At 37.8% G+C, this 20,886-nt stretch overlaps 1 protein-coding gene across 1 annotated transcript; it reads left to right on the forward strand.

The window, feature by feature from the left end:
• The first annotated feature begins 12 nt into the window (after positions 1-12).
• LOC115959743 lies at positions 13-11,086 on the forward strand. Its single transcript, XM_031078278.1, has 6 exons — positions 13-66; positions 3,652-3,968; positions 4,894-4,960; positions 9,713-9,887; positions 9,959-10,360; positions 10,444-11,086. The coding sequence occupies exons 1-5, from the start codon at positions 13-15 to the stop codon at positions 10,288-10,290; spliced, it is 945 nt and encodes a 314-aa protein (XP_030934138.1). The 3' UTR covers positions 10,291-10,360; positions 10,444-11,086.
• The last annotated feature ends 9,800 nt before the right edge of the window (positions 11,087-20,886 follow it).

Below are 20,886 nucleotides of genomic sequence, written 5' to 3' on the forward strand. Positions count from 1 at the left end.
GAATGTTACACTATGACAAACGAAGTGCATCCTCATGCAAAAATGAAAAATGCACTAGATGCGCTGGTGAGGTATTTGTTGGGTGAGTCCTTTGTTTTCTTCAGCCCCGTAAAGCCCTGAACTATCTTCCTTTGGTGTTTTCATATTATGCTTGCTAATTCATATCTTATAATAAGATTCTATCCTCCAATTTCCATTTAGTATGCAAAGGGGAAATCGTCACCATGTTTAACTGGAATCCACCGTTCCCTATGTAGCATCCCTAGCATTGCGAAAGTACAATGTGCCTCTTGTCAATTGGGATCCATGTAACATTCCTTAAGCTGACAAACCATACCATTAATTTGACACAATTATTTCAAACCATTCGATTTAATAAAGTTACTGTCATGCGTAACCCTTTTAGTTCTTGCCAGAAGTGAGAAAAATTAGAAAATTAAAACGTATGTAAGGAATAGGTTAGCATGCAACATGGTGAAACAAACCTATTGTTAGATTTGACATAACTGCCTTATGAGACTCTGTCGTAGTGTAACATGAAAAAAAAAGTAATAAAATTGTAGAGTTACTGGTTCATGTGACTTAAGTTTTCATTAATGAATGTTGTTGTCACTGTCATTTGTGACTCTATTATTGTTCGCCCAAGGTGAACAAAAATTTTTAATTAAACAAAAATAAGAAAAGAAAAGGAAAAAAAAAAATATATATATATATATATATATATCTATATATATATAAAAGTAGCTCAATTTGGATTTTTTCCTGAGAGCAATGTTACATGTACAAAAAATTTCACTATATCTTTTTATGATAGTTAAAATAACAAACTTTTACTACTTTATATTTGGGCCAGTGGTGGAGCCACATCTATGGTTGGGGGGCCATGGCCCCTTCAAAATTTATATTTTTATTTTAAATATAGGTATATTTTATATATCTTTAAAGGTTATATGAAAAAAATTAAGAGTTGCCCCCCACCCTCCCATAAAGGAAAGTATTGATAAACTAATCTAGTAATTCTTTCCAAAAAAGTAAAGAAAAAAAGAGAGAGTTTAGAGTAGATATACAATTACAATAGAATGTGATGGTATCTAAAAAAATAACCAATTTCTTATTCGTCCATAGAGGTCGTCCATATAAAAGGTAAGAGGGAACACTCGTCCTTAGTCCAAAAGGGATAGACTACCCGTTTGTCGTCCACAGAAACCTCTGGACGACGTCTACTGACTGATGAACAATCTCCCGTCCAACAGCGCTTAGGACGAGCCTAACGGCTGTTTTGACATGAAAAGATAACCGCTGTAGCGATTATCTTGTTATACGCTCCGAACTCTGTGAAAATGGGGAAAGTTATCCAACGGATAACCGTTACCTAAACCTATAAAAGGGCACGAATCTCCGATAAGAAGAGGCTAAGTATTTTTCTTTCCAGACACTATCTTTCTTTAATTGGAGAATTCTTTCTTTCACGAGAAAAAGCTAACTTTACCATCGGAGGGTTTGTGACCCGCCAACCCCGGTCTCCTCTGATCTCTTGTTTCTTATCTTTCAGGCCCTCAACATCATCGCTATCCGTGCTGTTCAACTAACTGATTCCTTGATCGTTATCAGAATGAAATAATTAAGTAGTAAATTTTGTAAGTAAATAGTGGAACCCCTAATTTTTAGCTCAATTTCAAATCCTATTTTTTTTTCTTGAATACAAATCCTATTAATGCTTACAAATCATTTGACATTAATCATATATATGCAATTTGATTGAAATTTTCTATTCTCAAGATTTTATCAAGCAAAAAAAAAAAAAAAAAAAAAACTCATATGAGACTTCAATTATAATGTTATGATTTTGATTTGTCAAACATGGATGAAATTTTTCAAACAATTTATTTATTAAAAAGGAAATTATGAATAATTTTGCTATAAAATAATATTTGATGAAGATACTATTGTTGAGCATGACTTTAGTGGAAGATACTATATTCGTTTTTTCTAGGTTGTATAAATTGTATATTGTATAGGCAATTATACAAATTTTGTATACTCATTAAAGTTTAAGTGGATTATAAGTTTTTCTTAAGATGCATATTAAAGTCGATAATTTTATATAAATATAAAACTTACTTTAGTATAAGAAAATTAACATTTATATTTTCATACACGCATATATTATGTGGATTTTTTAGGTAGTGTATATATGTGCTTTGAGTTTATCTTGACCCAATAATTTAGCCTCCCAATTCAAAGTTACTGGCTCTGCCATTGTTTGGGCTTACCACAGATATCATTATTTTACCTATGAGTTAGGACTAACAATTTATTACCTCAATAGTTTGATATTTTTTGTCAACTTTTTTTTTTTGTCTATAAACTTTCTATAACCCTATTAAAATTGATGACTGTTTGGATTAAATTTGAAAAAGAACAATTACATCAATGTATTTTGAATTACACATTTACATGTGGTACGAATTGCACCTGCTCTTCATCCTCCCCTTACGCCCCCTCCCCTCAAAAAAACATATGAAAATCATTAGAGAGTCTAATTAAAATTTGGCTTTTGTCTACATTATCATACTTCAAAAAATAAATAAAAAGTTGATTGTTTTAAAATATAGAATTTAAACTATAATTCACCCTAATTACTTCAATACTGCAACACATTTTTCTTCTTCTTTTATTCATATAAAATTGGGAGTTATTTTTTAATAAATATGATAATATTTAAACTTAGACATTCAATACCTCATGATGGTTGCTCTTATCCTTGAATCAAGATGCCAATTGATTTCTTTTTGGAATTAATGGAATTCATTCTCACATCTCTATTTATTTAGTAAAAAATGACTTTTCCAACTACATTATCCGAAACCCACTCAAAATTGAGGATGAATTATTAGGCATGTCTAACCCACTCTCATGTGAGGGAGGTCCACCGGCAAGACCTAATTATTCCCTTGTTTAAACTTTAAACCCTTTTGCATGTAACATAAACTTTATTAGGATGGCTTATATAAATCAGGAAACAAGTTGTCAATTTGTCATGCATCATCTTAATAATAAAATGATTACCACTATTGTTTTGTTAAAGAGGGTGGGTTCACTTACCCACCAAAAAAACAAAAATAAAAAGAGGGTGGGTGCGTCGGCGTCCTCGAGTTTCAAAGGGGTTGAATTTTACTATCGTTTCAATTTCACCGTTTCCAACTTTTGACAAAAAATTATAAAAATATAAATCTTCTGGACTTAAGTTATATCCCTCTAATCTATCTATATATATATATATATATATATATATAAAACCGAAACTTTTGGAGACCGAAACTTTTGGAGCTTCCACAATTTTCCACACCAGCACAATATTAATAAAAAAACAAAAAACAAAATAAAACAAATAAAAGGCAAAATAAAACTTTTCTAAAACCCTATAAACTTTTCTCCCCCAACGCTCCCTCAGTCCCACGGCAACCCACCTTCCATCCAAAGACACGCTACTTCTTCCATCAAAAACACAAATTCCTCCATCAAAAGATTCAAAACCCACCATACCCACAATCCAATAAATATCTCCTTCCTTAGACCCACGGCAAAACCCACCTTCCATCCAAAGAACACCACTTCTACCACCAAAAACACAGATTTCTCAATCATTAGACCCACGGCAAAACCCACCTTCCATCCAAAGAACACCACTTCTACCACCAAAAACACAGATTTCTCAATCAAAACCACCATATACCCACAAATCAACAGAGATTGTTTTTGGCCAATCCCCTTCTACTCCCTCCAAAATGCAGACCCACCCACAACCACAAGCCACAAACCACCGCAGACCCACCAACAACCGCAAGCCACAAACCACCAACATGCAACATCAACAACCCACAAACACCGCTGAGAACAACGCATCCCAACCCTCCCGTCGGCGATACACCATCACACCCAACCCACCCGTCGAAACTGGCCCAAAGGTAACTAAGTTTGGTTAGAAATCAGTTTTTTTTCATTTATTTTTGTAGATAAGTTTTGGTAATCAAATTGGCTTAGAAATCTGTAACTATAAACAAATTTAATTAGGACGCTATAACCAAAAATATATACCCGTACTCATAATGTATTTTATTATTTAGTTATATATATTATGCGTTATACTAAATGGTTGATTTTCATGTTGGATTTTCTCTTCCATTCTCTGTTGAATATATACTCTGCCCCTTTTCACTCAGTTTTCTCTCCCACAACCCTGTCGGCACTTGGGTTTCTACCCCTATCGAATTTTTATTTTTATTTTTGGTAGCTAATTTGAGTTTGGGATGAGTTTGTAGAGAAATTCAGGTTTGGGTTTGAGAATATCTGCTTATTCATGGCTGTATTTTGATTGAAATCAGAGAAGCACCCAACACCCGAGGCAGAACAATCCCACTTGAATGGTTGCCTTAGTCCCTACTGTTAAGTGAATCCTACCACAGGTCCATCTGTGGCAGAGGGTATGGCTTCCTTTTCAGTTGTCATCATTGGCCACTTGGCCTCACCAGGTCTATCTCTATCTCTCTTCAAATTTAGACTCTCTGTTCTATAAATTTTTTCCCTTTACAAGATATATTTTTATGGTGGAATGCTTGTGATTAAGATGACTGATATTTAGGTAATCGTTAACTGAAGCTTGGTTTTATGTTTAGTTTAATTGTTTCATCTCAATACTTTCATTGTTTTTATTACTTCTTTATTTGATTTTAAGAGTAGCATCTACATTTTTGAGGGGTTTTGTTTGATCCTTATTTTTTAGTTATGCTAAGGTTTGTATTTTTAATTTTGGTATAACCATGGAAGCTAAGATCCATAGCTATCAGCCTACTACTGACTTTTATTTTTTGCTTTCTACCATGCACATCGAAGGACCAAGTCCATAGAGTTTAGAAGCTATCTACAAATTCCAGCAATAGCAAAGTGCATAATTGAAAAGGTAGAGCTATGTTTTTACTTCTTCCATATCTATTTTTGAAGTATATTTTGTGCAAATATTGGGTTATTTTTCATTGTTACCAAGAAAAGGATTAAGAAGGTTACTTATTGATTAAACTAAATAAATGAATAACAGGGTTGAAGGGTTGATTGATACATGATTGCATGTCATAACATTGAAGATATGGCCCTAGGTAGTACATTGGAGAATTTAAAATCCATTACATAATATTTATCTGCAATTGAATGTCCAAGCAATTTGATTACATTTAAAAAAACTGAAAATTATACCTTTTCATTAGGCCTATTAAAGGAACCATTTTATTTTTCTTAAATGGGTATTTCTATTTTGTTTCAGTGTTATTGTTGCAAACTTAAAACCGTTGGTATGGTTGCACATTTTGGACAGAACAGTATTACTCCAAAAGCATTACCAGTAAAGTTTTTAATTTCTTTTTAAAACTCTCTCCATTGTTTCCTCAAACATTCTGTCTTTGCAGCTCTGCCCTTATTATAAATGCTCCTCTGCAGAATTCATTCAAAATACAAATCAGCAAACATTAGGTGTCGAGAGAGAAATCTGAGGGATTTTTCCATTGTCAGCCTGTTTCCCTCCGCTTTCTGGCTTCAAGCCACCATAGTACCTCCAGAAACATTACCAGTAAAGTTTTTAATTTTTTTTTTTAAAGTTGTTGGTAAAAATATGATTTAGGTTTTGGTATTTCAATTTAGGGTTTAGATTTGCGTTTATTTTGGTAGATTAGCTTGGGAGCATTAGTTTGTATGATAAATCTTCAATAGCTTATGATCTTCAAAAACTGAAAATCTTTTTTATTATATTAGTTGGTTTCTCAATTCTAAGAAACTCTTTTTTTTCCCTTTGGTTTCTCAACTCCCTTGAAAGTGTTCAAAGAAATGCTTGAACAGAACTTTTCATCACCATATTTGATTGGATTGGTGTTGATTGCTTGCTTTCTAATTTTTTGGGGTGCATATACTTTAAATTTGTAGAATTTTAGTGTTTTGACTATTTTCAGTTCAACTAAACTAAGGAGGTTGTAATCAAATTATAACATATAATTTAGCAAATGTAAATATTCATTAGGTTAGTTGTAATCAAATATAATGTATAGTTAAGCAACTAAGAGATTAGTTTAGTCCAGCATTAAAAGATTAAATGCAAATTATATTCATTTTAAAATATAATGTTATAGCGGCAATATAACCCATGCATTACAAGGTTTGTCACATTTTACACTTAGAAAAAGTAATGCAGCAAAATGGTTGAAATCATGACGAATCCAATCATATTTTAAATTTATTAAGAGATTAGTAAGGACTCTACAGATATTCACAAATTCAATGGCCCACCACTGCAACCAATGGATCAAATAGATAATTGGATTGCTAGGATAATATTGATGCTACATCTTGTGCTACACTATCTATAGAGGTTTGCTTTGGTATTTCAGGTTCTGCAGCTGAATCTAGGCATGTACATTCATTCATTTTACAAGTTTTTGAAAATAACGATTAGTATGTGTAAGTACAAGTATGGTGGAAGCTATGAAGCATTCATTTTTAACAATTTTTTTCTTTCTGTTTCTTCTATATTATTTTCGTGAATAAAAGGCAATAGAACAATTTAAGTTTATATACACTGCACAATCTGTTTGAGAAATTTTGGCTCTTTCTTTGTATTCAATATTTGAAGTTAGGGTAGGTAGATTAGTAGATATATAGTTTATTGATCTAGGGAGGTGGATGAAAATTGTAAGTGACTAAGATAATTGGTTGCCATACATAGAGCTGAATTGGGAAATTGGTGCTGAAATATGTTCGAAGAACTTCATCTTTGAGACTTATTTAAGTTTTTATGTCGCTCCTCTTTCAGATAATGATTCAAAGTAGTTGATTCTTCAAGTGATTTTTATTTGAAACTGATGTAAATTACTTTTAGTTTTTGATAATTAGAGAAAAAGAATGATTGAACTTTTACTTTTAGTTTTAATATAGAGCTATATTCCATTTGTCATCAATAAGTTATTAGCAAGTATGCAGCCATGAAATGCAACAATGACTTTTGTTTATAAGCTATGATGCCACTTGGGTTGATTACTTGATGGACAAAGTAGTCTCTTATTGGTTCTTTTAGCCTTTTCTTTTACTGTGAGATTGATTAATTATCTTTTTATTTAACTATTCCGTGCATCGCACGGGTTAGCGACTAGTAGTTTTTAACTTGTAGGCGTGTCCAAACTGATAGACACTTTCTAATTTTTATCCACTATCTTTTTACACCGATTTAATATATGTTTTTATGAAAAAAAAATTAATAAATTGTTACAAGGGTATTGGTTTAAGAAACATTAAAAAAAAAAAAAAGAGTAATTAATTCTTTTAACACTTTTAAATATTTCTCATAAAAGTGGTATCAAATCATTTCTAATAAAATGATATATTAATAAAGAGGAATGTTACAAACATAAACTAATTTACAAGAATTTTCTTTCTCAAAAAAAAAAAAAAAATTACTTACATTTTACAAACCACTAAAGTAGCATGGTACATGTTAGCTAAAAATAATGAGTTGGACTAAATGGTCAAATTTTAAGAATAAAAATTCATTATAATTTTTAATTAAACCAAAAACTTAAAAGACCCAATTTATTGTGACTGTTCATCTCCTCCCTGATTTCACTGTTTGCCAGCTTGCATCTTAGAAGCCCAAAAAAAAAAGAAAAAGAAAAAAAAGAAAAAGGCAGAATAGAAGCTCAGCTTGACAGAAATATTACACAATCTCCCAAAAGCCAAAACCCCTGAACTCTCGTGAGCTCGCTTTGGTCCCTATGATCACTGTATTCAGTGCTTTAGCCCTGTTTGGTAGGTGATGAAGCGTGAGTTCGTCAGTTGAAATAGGCAGATGGAACCAACCTTCGGTCTGCGCGAATGTTTACTCAAAGATGGTCACTGGTGTGGTGCCTGCCACAACGTCTCCGATGCCAAAGTTAGAATAGGAGAGCACTTTGTGAGATGAAATAGATTAGTAAGGAGTGTTTCTTAGTGAATGTATGTACCTTCTGTTGATAATGTGAGGGTATGTGGCTTTGATTGCTAGCTGTTGTGGTCGTTAATGCCTTTCTTGGAAACGCCTCCTGCCTAATAATGGGGCTTTTAATAGACTCCCAATGGTCTGCCTGGCTGATTTTGTAATTGCCTAAGTCATCGATTGACCATATTGAATGATTTTCCTATCCTTGTCAGTGATGACTGGTTTCTTCGTCATGAGTGTTGGCTTCATCTAGGAGACGTAATCTCGTCATTCCCATTAGTTGCCCCCCAGGTTCTATGGTCGTTTATGACGTGTCATAAGGACCATAGAAGATGAAAAGATTTCCTGAGCTGTCTATGACTCTTGGGGTTTTGCTCCGAATTTAATGCATAGTGGCAGTGCTACACACAATGTGGCCACGTGGCGTGTGCTGATCAATGGAGTTAATGGCATGACCCTTGGGTTTCCCACTATTTTTCAGTTTTCTTGGGTCTTAGTTTCAAAACTTTCCTTTCCTTCACTTTAATCATTTGCTCTGAGTTTTATTTTTCCCATTTATTCCTACGACCGCTCTGACACTGCTCCGACGATATCTTTTGAATTTTTCTGGTTTCAATCGTTCATTCTTCAAGGTACGTTCCTCTTTTCTTCCTCTTCTATTCCCCTTTCCTTCATAATTTATTATGAGTTCCTGATTTTTTCTTTGCCCTTTGCTTTGTTGTGGTTGTGTTTTATTTTCGGGTTTTTAGGATTTTATCCCCCTTTTCATGGTCAGTTCCTCTGAGGTTAGGGTAGCCCCTCGATCTCTTTCTTTTTTGCTCGCTTAGGGGTGGCTTTAGGTGTTTCCGGTGACTTTTTTCCTTTGGTTAGGGACTTTATTTTTGAAGGTTGTGGGTTGAGTGTGGTTTTAGGGGAGCTATCTCCAATATTAGGCCAATCACTTGCTTGGTTTGAGGGTGAAACGAAGAGGATGTCGGAGGTGAGATTTAGTGAACTCGAAACTGGGTTGTCGTCTAGCGATGGCCCAGTGGAGGGCGATACGGCCGTCTCTGCCCTTCGTTTAGTTAGGGCTTTTTATGCCCTCGAGGAGGCATGTGGGCTGGACGCTGATACTGTAGCTAGGTTTAAGGATAGATTTCAATTTCCTGAACGGGTTTGTGTTCGTCGGCCCAGTAGTGAGGATTGGGCTTGCCACTTCTTCCCTCGTGAGGTATGCTTCTACGAGGCTACTTTCACTTGTGGGCTTAGGCTTCCCGTCCATCCGTTGGTGATGGAGCTTTTGGGTTACTTTGGTATTGCTCCTGGGCAACTTATGCCCAATTCATGGAGGATAGTGATCAACTGTATGGAAATATGGTTGGCCGCTAACGGGGATATGATCAACGTGAGTGAGCTCGTCTACCTTTACCATTTAAAAGAGTCAAAAGAGTATGGATATTATGAGTTAGTACCTTGGGCGAGGAGGACTAGGATCGTCAAGGGTTTACTCTTGTCATTCAGGTATTGGAAGTCCCATTTCTTTTTCGTGTCCGGGGACGATTTTGAGACCCTTTCTAGAGAGGCTTGGGGTGATATTCCAAGATTGCTCCATCGGTGGGGAACCCCAAACTTAGGTGCATTAATGTTTCTCCTCGTCTGTTAATTTTCATTTTGCTTATGTGGCCGTCTCTAACCCCTTTAGTTGTTTCTTTGGCAATTAAGAGACAACCCAAGTTAAAAAGCAAATACCAGGATCATGTTGAAAAGGCGATAGAGTACGCCAGGACAATTGAAAGTTGGGAGGACCTTGTAGATCCACGGACGCTTGCATTCTATTGCCTAGGCCTGGACCCATCTCCCTACATCTTGCACAACATCAACATTGAGGGAAAAAAGAGTAAGTATTGACTTCGTCAGTATTGATTTTCTCGTGTGTGATTGGATCTCTGAGTGTTTTCTTTTTTGTAGAAATGATGACTAGGTTCAATAAGGACATGTATGCTAAGATGAGGTCCAAGAAGGATGAGCCTTCGACAAATATTGGGAAGAAGGGGGTCTGCGTCACGGGGAAGGGTCCGTCCGTTTTCCCAACTACAGACGCCACTCCCATCGTCTCCGGGGTTGAGAATGTAAGGATAGCTTCTCCGGCTACGTCGGTTGAAGAGATCCCTACTCCTTCCTCGAAAAGGCAACGAGTGTCGGGTAAGGAGAAGGAAAAGGAAAGAGTTGGCTCTTGCCCACCTATAGTCTGGGATGACGAGGGTATGGCCATGGAGCGGACACATGGCTGTGAATGCTGAGGACCTCAAGGTCTTTTCCAGGGTGCCACTCAATGTAGTTGTCAGTCAACACGAACACAGGATCGTCCAGGTAAAATACTCCTGTATTTCCTATGTTCCCTTTTTTTTTTTTTTTTTTTTTTTTTTACTGACAGACTCAGTTTCCTTCACTAGGTGTTGGGGGAGAATCTCCACATTGCTTCTGAATGCCTTACCCAAAAGGCCAAGGTGGCGTCTCTGGCATCCAGGATGAAGGCTTTGGAGAAGGAGAACTCCACGCTAAAGAAGAAGCTTATTAATTCAATGGACGAAGCTGCCACTTTGAAGGAAAACGTCAAGGTCTTGAATGCTGATCTTAGGGTTGAGCGTCAGCTAAACTTGGAGAAGGACGACCAGCTTCAGACGGCCAAAGAAAAGCTCAAAACCATTGCTAACAGGTCTGCCAAGGCCTTCCAGTAAACTGAGGAGTATGCCACAGTGCTCTTCAGTTGGTATTTCAAGGGCTTCGAACTCCTGCAGAGGTACCTAGTCAAGCATCCCACTGAAGTTGACCTGCCGAACCTGGATCTCGAAGTGGTTGATTAAGAGATGACGATGGACGAGGCTGCCCAGTCCTCGGCTCCTGAGGGTGATGCCCCTGAGAATACTCCTGGTGATAACGCCCCTCCTGGTGATGCCCCTGCCATTGACGATCCTTCTGGTGATGCCCCTACTGATGCCTGGACTTGACACTTATGAATTATTATTATTATTATTTTTTTTTGTTGCGTGTGCCCATTATGTTTTGGGCTTTTTGTACATCTGATAGTAGTTTGTTTTTAATCTGTTTTGGGAACAATTTTTTTCGGCCCAGTGTTTATGGGCCTTTAGAAAGAACAATGATAATTGCCCGTTGTTTTTGGGCTTTAATTAATTTTATGATTACGTACTTACTTGTTTGTGTGATTGTACTTTGTTGGCACTTGATATGCTTGTGGTGTTTTGCACTCGTCCATATCTTGCACTTAGCAAAAAAACTTTTAGCTATGACCTTTTCCTTCCACTCGTCATTGATTTGCTACTTAGTCTGCAACTCACAATCCTTCAGAGGGGCTTGGATACAGCCTGAACTTCGTTTTGATTTGTTGTAAGGTTCTTGTCCCTTTTTTTTTTTTTTTTTTAATATTTATGGGGATCCGTCGGTAACCTGCATCCGTGAGGAGGAATCTTGTCACTTGCGCCCACTAAAGGATTGTGCATCCGTCAAGGCGAAATCTTGTTACTTAGCTTTTTGACTTATACCCTTTCAAGGGATTTTGTCATGTTTGTGGTTTCGTCAGTAACTTACATCCGTCAAGGCGGAATCTTATTACTTAGCTTTTTGACTTATACCCTTTCAAGGAATTTTGTCATATTTGTGGTTTCATCAGTAACTTACATCCGTCAAGGCGAAATCTTGTCACTTAGCCTTTTGACTTACACCTTTTTGTGGGATTTTGTCATGTTTATGGCTCCGTTAGTAACTTACATCCGTCAAAGCGGAATCTTGTTACTTAGCCATTTTATGTTGTATGATTGACCAGACTTCTTTAAATGCTCAATGTTCCATGGCCAAGGGAGTCTCTGTCCGTCCATGGTTTCCAGGTGATAACTAGCTTGCCTTGAGTAGTGGACGACTCGGTAAGGTCCTTCCCATGTGGGATGCAGCTTTCCTTGGACAGGGTCTTTAGTTGCTGTTGTGATCTTGCGCAAGACAAGGTCACTTATGTCCAGTCGTCTGAGTTTAACCCTCTTATTGTAGTATTTGGCTATCTTCAGCTGATACTTTGTCATCTTGCTGGAAGTTTTGTCTCTTACTTCGTCCAGACAGTCCAAGTTGAGTTGCAGTTCGTTGTCATTGCACTTTTCGCTAAAAGTCTCTCGCCTGATGCTTGTTACCCCTACTTCGACCGGAATTATTGCTTCAATGCCGTAGGTAAGTCTGAAGGGGGTTTCTCCTGTTGGGGTTCTCACCGTGGTTCTGTAAGCCTACAGGACATTTGGTAATTCTTCTGGCCAAGCACCCTTCGCATCGTCTAACTTGGCTTTGATAATCTTAAGCAGTGTCCGATTTGTTACTTCCGTCTGTCTGTTTGCCTAGGGGTGCCCTAGGGATGAGAACTAGTTCTTGATTCCAAGGTTTGAATAGAAGTCTCTAAAGCCTTGGCTGTCGAACTGCCTCCCATTATTTGATATAATCGTCAGTGGAATCCTGAACCTGTAGACTATATTCTTCCACACAAAGCTTCGAATTCTTGCCTCGATGATAGTTGCTAGAGCCTCTGCTTCAACCCATTTTGTGAAGTAATTAATGACAACTACTAGAAATTTTACCTGACCTATACCTTGGGGTAGTGGACTGATGATATCAATTCCCCATTGTGCGAATGGCCACGGGGAGGCTATTGTCGTCAGTCTTTCTATTGGAAGCCGCTGGACATTCCCGTATCGCTGGCACTTGTCACACTTCTTCACGAGCTCCACTGCATCCGCTTGCATAGTAGGCTAGAAATAACCTGTTCGTATTATCTTGTTTACCAGTGATCTTAGGCCGGCGTGGTCGCTGCAAATTCCTCCGTGAATTTCTTCCAGTATGTATCTGGCTTCTTCTTCATCGACACACTTCAAGTAATTCATGGAAAAACCTCTCTTGTATAAGGTGTCATTAAGGATTTTAAATCTAGCCGCCCTCTTCCTGATCTTTTTAGCTTCTTCTGTATTCTAAGGGAGGTGCCCGTCCTGGAGAAAGACATTATTGGTATCATCCAGCTGTTTGCACTCTAGATTGTGAATGTTGGGACTTCTTCAATGCTAGGGTGTTTCTGGACTTCCATTGCCAAGTCCATGCTAATCTCCCTTTCTTTTGACGATGCTAGCTTCGAGACTTCGTCTGCCCCCATATTCTGACTTCTTAGGATCTGTACGAATTCCACCGTATCGAACTCCTGAGTCAGATGTTTCGTCAGCCTATGGTATTTCTACATTCTCTCTTCCTTTGCTTCATACTCCCCTCTAATCTGCTCGATCACTAGCTTTGAATCATTTTGGACTAACAAGTTCTTAGCTCCAAGTGCCTTTCCGAGCCTCAATCCCATCAGTATCCCTTAGTATTCAGCTTCGTTGTTGGTAGCTGGAAATTTCAATGGAACTCCATACTTGAGTATCTCTCCATCGGGGGTGGTTATGACGACTCCTACTCCTCCACTCCTTAGGGCTGACGAACCATCAGTCTGTATTGTCCATCGCTCGACTTCGTCAGAGAGGTTGTCCTTGTCTAGAAAGGTGAACTCTGTGATGAAGTCTACCAAAGCTTGCATCTTGATTGTTGTTCTAGGATGGTACTCAATGTCAAATTGACTGAGTTCAATTGCCCACTAGACCATTCTTCCTATTGCCTCAGGTTTGTTCATGGATTTCTTGATTGGTTGGTCCGTCATCACCAGGATGGGATTCACCTGAAAGTATTTCCTTAGCTTGTGTGAGGCTACTATTAACGCAAACGCGATCTTTTCAATCCGTGGATACCTGGACTCAACCCTTGAAAAGCTTGGCTGACGTAGTAAACTGGAAGCTGCTTCTTGCCTTCTTCTCTAACCAAGGCTACACTCATTGCTGAAGCTGACACTGTTAGGTACAAATATAGGTCTTCTCCTTCCTTGGACGGGCTTAAGAGGGGTGAACTACTTAGGTAACGTTTGAGTTCTTGGAACGCTGCTTCACATTCGTCGGTCTAGGCGAAAGCCTGTTTCAAGGTCTTGAAAAAGGGTAGGCACTTGTTCGTAGCTCTAGAGACGAACCTATTTAAAGCCGCAACCCTCCCTATGAACTTCTGGACTTCCTGGACGGTTTTAGACGATGCCATGTTAATTATGGCTTGCACTTTCTCTGGGTTTGCTTCTATTCCTCTTTGGGACACCATGAAACCCAAGAACTTCCCTAAAGACACACCAAAAACACACTTACTAGGATTCAACGTCATCTAGTATTTTTTGAGGGTGGCAAACGTCTCCTTCAGGTCATCCAAATGTATGAGCTCTTCCTTACTCTTGACGAGCATATCATCCACGTATACTTCCATGTTCCTACCAATCTGTTGGCTGAACATTTTGTTCACCAGCCTCTGATACGTAGCCTCGACATTCTTTAATCCAAAAGGCATTACCTTGTAACAGTAGAGTCCTTGACTTGTGATGAAGACAGTTTTCTCCTAATCTTCTTCAGCCATCCTTATCTAGTTATATCCCGAGAAGGCGTCCATGAATGTCAGTAACTTATGTTTGACTGTAGAGTCCACTAACTGGTCTATTCTCGATAGGGGGAAACTATCCTTCGGGCATGCTTTGTTCAGGTCTGTGAAGTCTACGCACATCTTTCATTTTTCATTTGCTTTCTTCACTAAGACGACGTTTGCGAGCCATTCAGGATAGTACACTTCCCGGATGAACCCTACCGTCAACAACTTGGTAACTTCATCGGCAACTGCTTGGTTTCGTTCTGGGGCGAAGACTCTTTGTCTTTGCTGGATGAGTTTCCTTTCCGGGTTCACATTCAGCTTGTCCTGGATGACTTCTGGAGCTATGCCCGACATGTCCTTGTGGCTCCATGCGAAGACATCTAGATTTTCTTTGAGGAATCGGATGAGTATTGTTCTCATCTTAGGGTTTAGCGTCGTCCCTATCTTCGTCGTCTTGTTTGCTTTTCCTTCAGCCAGTTCTACAGTTTCTAGAGCTTCCATTTTGCCTTCTTTCTTCTCTTCAATCATCCATGTATGGTTCTCCTTTGCAGTCAGGACGGCCTGATAACACTCTCTGGCTAAGACTTGATCTCCTTTTACATCGTTGACACCGTTATCTGTCGGGAATTTCACCTTTAAACAGTAAGTGGACGTGGCTGCTTTCCATTTGTTGAGCGTGGGCCTCCCAATAATGACATTGTAAGATGAAGGGCAATCTACCACTAGGAAGTCTAACTGACGTCTCAACTGCCTTAGGTAGGTCCCTACCGTTACTGTCAATGTCACTATGCCCCTGGGATATACCCTGTCTCCGCTGAATTTGACGAGGGGAGAGTCAAATGAGCGTAGTCTCCTTGCGTCAAGCTCCAGTTGTTGGAAAGCAGGGAGGTAGATGATGTCTGCAGAGCTACCGTTGTCCACGAGAATCCTTTTGGTATTGAATACCTTTATATTTAGCATTATAACCAAAGGGTCATTGTGGCGTTGCTTCACTCCCTTGGCATCCGCTTCACTGAAGGACATGTCTCGGTCCGTTCGTTGCTGCTTGAATGAAGGCATCATTTGGACGCTATTCACCTGCCTCTGGTATGCTTTCTTGTGGGATTTAAATGATCCTCCTGAGAAGGGCCCTCCTGTAATCGTCTTTATTTCTCCGATCACATCCTATGGAGGTTGGGACGGGCGGTCATCATTCCTAAAAGAGGACTCATGCTGGGTCTTATTGCCGTCCCTGAAATTACTATATTCCCCCTACTTCACATATTTCTGCAATTTCTCTTTCTGTATCAACTCCTCTATTTGCTCCTTTAGGTCCCTACAATCTTCTGTGTTGTGGCCGTAATCCTTGTGGAATCAGTAGTACTTGTTCTTATCACAGACGTTAGGGGATGAATGTAATGTTCTCGGCCATTTGAGATAGTGCTCGTCCTTAATTTGCGTTAAAATTTTGTCAACAAGCATAATTAGAGGAGTAAATTTTACCGTTCGAGGACCTTTGTCATCCTTTCTTCTATTCCCATCATATTTCCTACGATTCGGGCGCTCCCTCTTCTGACCCCTACGCTCATCTTTCTTCTTTCCCTTGTCTCTAGGCTTCTCTGCATCCTTTATGGCTGCCAAAGCGTCTTCAACATTCATGTACTTCTGTGCTTTCAGGAGCATCTCTGCCATCGTCTTTGGTGGATTCTTCGCAAGTGAGGCCACGAGATCTCTGGATCTTAGTCTCTCTTTGAAGGTCGTTAGCTGCACCTTGTCATCAGCTTCGTCCACCTCTAGAGTCTCCCAAGTAAAGCGTTTCACGTACGACCTCAGGGTTTCCTTCTTTCCCTGTCTAATGGTGAGTAAGTGGTCTGCTGGCCTCTTTGGACGCTGCCCCCCTATGACGCAAGAAGGCATTGCTCAATTGCTCAAAGTTGTCAACGGACGATGTCGACAACTTTGTGAACCATTCCCTTGCAGCTCCTTTGAGAGTAGTGGGAAAGGAATGACACAATATCTCGTCGGATGATTGTTGAAGACCTAGCGTCATCTTGAAGGTGTTAAGGTGATCCTGATGGTCTTAAGCTGAGGTAGACGAAACTTTGACGGCACGGGGCATTCAAATACTGCCGCGGTGAAGGGTGAATCTGTGGCCCTACCATTCTGTCTACGCTTCGGTCTGTCTTTTCCTTAATAGCGTTCCTCAGTTCGTCCATCTCCTTCCTCATCTCTCGAAGGAGGTCTGAATTTTGTTCGTCTGGAGTAGTTGGTCTTTGATGAATGCTCCTCCTATGGCTATCCCCTTCTCCTTCCATGTTATCCTTGGATCGATTCTCCTCCTGTTGAGCCTGTTGAAGCCGTAGCTTCATTTCCTGATTTTGTTTGGTGAGTTCTTCAATGGTGGCTGCAAAAGCTTGAACTTGCTAGACCAAGGCTGCGGAATCTGGATTGGGTTCCATCTGAATGTAGAAGTTGATGGAAACTACGTTTTCAAATATGAATATAAAAATGTCGCTCCCCACGGATGGCGCCAAACTGATGAAGCGTGAGTTCGTCAGTCGAAATAGGCAGATGGAACCAACCTTCGGTCTGCGTGAATGTTTACTCAAAGATGGTCACCGATGTAGTACCTGCCACAACGTCTCTGAAGCCAAAGTTAGAATAGGAGAGCACTTTGTGAGATGAAACAGATTAGTAAGATAGTAAGGGGTGTTTCTTAGTGAATGTATGTACCTTCTATTGACAACGTGAGGGCTTTATATATGTGGCTTTGGTTGCTAGCCGTTGTGGTCGTTAATGCTTTTCTTGGTAACGCCTCCTGCCTAATAATGGGGCTTTTAATAGGCTCCCAACGGTCTGCCTGGCTGGTTTTATAACTGCCCAAGTCATTGATTGACTATATTGAATGATTTCCCTATTCTCGTCAGTGATGATTGGTTTCTTCGTCATTCAGGATGACTTCGTCGTGAGTGTTGGCTTCGTCTAGGAGACGTAATCTCGTCATTCCCATTAGTAGGTTATTTCAAGTAATTTTTAGAGCATTTTAAACAAAAGAACACATATTTTTACATATTTTTTTCATTCACATGTATATCAAAAATATCCAAAAAACATTACTTAAGCTTCTTTACCAAACACCTCCTTAGCCTGTTTGGCAAGGTTTTTACCAAACACCTCCTTAGCCTGTTTGGCAAGGTTTTTAAGAATTGTTGTTCAAATGATGTTAAAACTGCAGTTTAAAAAAAATTATAAAAATACGTATTTAAAATACTTATAATGCAAAAAATGTATTTATTACTACCATGTTTCAAACAATATATTTTAAAATGTGAAAAAATATAATTGTGTGTTTAGTATGAGTATGTATTTTTTTAAGAGGTAACTTTTTAACAAGTACAATTATTTTATTAATATTTATTAGGGAAGTAAATGTGAGAGAGAAGGGAGGAAAAGAGAGAGAGAGTAAAAAAAGAAAAACATGAAAGAGAGAGAGAGAGAGAGAGAAAGAGAGAGAGAGAGTTGTAGTTATGTTAAGTCTTGTCAAGTGGGTCCCACACCTTTTTAAATATTTACAAAAGTGTTGTTGAGTAATGTTATTTGAAAATTGGTAGGAGAAGTTTTCTAAATTAATTGTTAGATACCTTAAAATAAAATAAGAAACATAACTCAAACACTCTTAAATGAAATCTATTACCAAACGCTTTTTTTTTGGCCCACAGTTTTCAGTGTTTAAATACTAAAAACTATTGTTTGAATTACCTTATCGAACAGGCCCGCCCCTGCTTTTACTATTTGCGTCTACTTTCTAGATCTAAGGGTGGCTTGATGCATTTGGAGGCCTTAGGTGAAAACTGAATTGAGGTATTTTATATGATTTTTTTATTAAAAAAAATAAATATTACTTAAACTCTATTATCTTATCTTACGTGCAAAATTACTAATTAACTACATAGAATTGTTTTTTGAAAAAGTTTATTGATGAAAATTTTGATAAAATTTTTCACACTGGTTAATGTGGCAGAATGATAGTGGTAAGGAAAAAATTGATATTAATGGTACACCTAGATGAGAACCAATAAAATTTTATCACCTCAATTATTTTGAAATTTGTTGTGTATTGCCTTTTTTTCCCTACATTAACAACAAATTCTAGGTGTTAAGTTGTTACCGATTCTAATTTGAACCCACCACTTAAATTACTTTTTTACTTACCAATAACATCCAATTTCAACTTACTACTTAGGATTTGTTGTAAAAAATGTTGTGGACATAAAATTTCTCTCTCTCTCTCTCTCTCTCTCTCTCTCTCTCTCTCACACACACACACACATTTGATAAAAAAAATTATATTATTTATTGGCTAATATTTGGGCTTAATTACTACTATTACAATAAAATAAATAACTATAGTTATTAAAATTTGGGGACTTTTTTTTTCTACTTGAGGGGCTTAGGTGATTGCCTCATTCGCTTGTACTATAGAGCTGGCCTTGCTTGAACCATGAAAAAAGCACCTCCCCCAAACTCACAACAACTCTGTTTCCACCAATAGTTATTCTTCCACCCCTTTGATCCCTCCAAACACAGAGTCAATATTTTTTTTTTTAAATGTTTTAATATATTCATTCATCCTTTTGGGTATTGGCTAACATTTCTAAATCATTAATGGATGTTCTCTCAAGTACTTTGGAGGCCATTCACCCATTGTAAATATTTGTAAATTAGTCTATGATTGTAACATTACTGATTAATAAATACTCTAAGAACATTCGTTAATTAGTCTAAGAGCATTCATTAATTAGACTTTTTTTTTTAAATGAAAAAAGGTTTACATATGTTCATGAGCATTGGTTTAGAGAATATTTTTTAAAATTTTTATGAAAATATAAAAAAAGTAACTAATTTTTTGACAACTTTTTATATTTCTCATAAAAATATTAAAACTTTTTAAAAATAGCTTATGTATGGGCATTGGACCTCGGAGCCCATTATTTATGTATATAATGGACCTAAGGCCCAAGCCGAGGACTGAAGGCGTTCGAGGAGGGTAAATGTTGTCAAAAGAGCCGATGTTAGCAAACAGAGAAGTCAATTTTGATCATAACGGCCTAGGGTGTTGTGCCGAAGATGAGAGCCTCCTTGGCTAACCAAGTTCGAGGTCCGTAGAGGTGGTCTGCCGTTTGGGAGAATGTCCTAAGAATACTCTGTTGATATGGATAAGCACTATGGGAACACAAAATAGGGAGGTGTCCTAAAACATTTAAGGAAAAAGCTGCTACCATCGCATTGAATGCTCTGCAGCTAACTTTCTGGCTACATTAATGTGGAGAAGACTCCTGAACAATGTTGCATTGGTTACCCCAACGCACAGAGGGACTGAGAGGGTGTCTGATGGGACAAGCATTCAAGTAGTGGCTTGAATGATCAACAAGTGAAGGGCCAAGATTGTCTAAAGAGTACTATATAATAGAAGATACTCTCCATGAAGAAGGGATCGAGAAATCAAGAAAGAAACACTGTAGCAGTCAGGAACTAATTTTGTGAACAAACTTGTAAGAAATATATAAGAATTGACTTCCTCAGACTTTGTCGATGACGGTTTTCTTTGGATCAATTCAATCTACTTTCCTGTTCTTGTCAATTGAGTTCACTTTATTTGTTATCCAACTTATTTTAACTCAGTTTTTCAACCCACTCTCTATAAATTTATTATTTTGAACTTTTTGGGTTTAGGTCCATCCATCGTCTGGACTAAAGTCTCAAATCTGGTCCTTACAGCTTATTAAGAAATTGCCTAAGAAACCTTTTTTTTTTTTTAACTCTCAATCACTCATTTTAACAAATTATAAAATTAGATATTTTAGATAATGGCTTAGATGGAAAGTTCCCATCAATAGAGTCGCATTCATTGGCCAGTTGAGTCAAGGCGGCACGGTTCCAACTTTCAATACTTCAAGTTAGAGGGCTCCTCTACTTATTTAAAAAAAAACAAAAAACAAAAAGCAAAAAGGTTCGACTTTTCAGGATCCGTATCCGTTATACTTGTCTGACTTTCACAAATTTCAGAAAGAAAAATACTAGAACACACCTTATTATTTTGTCAGCTTTTTTCTGGTCAGCACACCTTATTATTTTGTGTAACAGCGTAAGAGTACCCATAGCAGATGTGAGATATGTGTCAAATACTAAATATTTGGCACATATTTCACATCAAACTAAATTTAACCCTATTTATTAGATGTTATAAATGTTATATTTTTTGCAACTTGTTACAGTACAATTACAAATATATAACTGTATGATAAGGTGTGGTATATTGGATTTATTAATTTTTTATTTCCCTTTCACTCTCAGCAACTGTACGGTACATTGAGATTTGAAAGAAA

This window comes from Quercus lobata, chromosome 2 (assembly GCF_001633185.2).
Source record: "Quercus lobata isolate SW786 chromosome 2, ValleyOak3.0 Primary Assembly, whole genome shotgun sequence".
In the NCBI taxonomy this organism is placed as follows: domain Eukaryota; kingdom Viridiplantae; phylum Streptophyta; class Magnoliopsida; order Fagales; family Fagaceae; genus Quercus; species Quercus lobata.

Coding starts and splice junctions, on each gene's coding strand:
- LOC115959743 (XM_031078278.1), top strand. CDS start 13: ATGACAAACGAAGTGCATCCTCATGCAAAAATGAAAAATGCACTAGAT. Junction 3,969..4,893: donor CCGTCGAAACTGGCCCAAAG/GTAACTAAGTTT, acceptor TGCACATCGAAG/GACCAAGTCCATAGAGTTTA. Junction 9,888..9,958: donor CAACATTGAGGGAAAAAAGA/GTAAGTATTGAC, acceptor TCTTTTTTGTAG/AAATGATGACTAGGTTCAAT.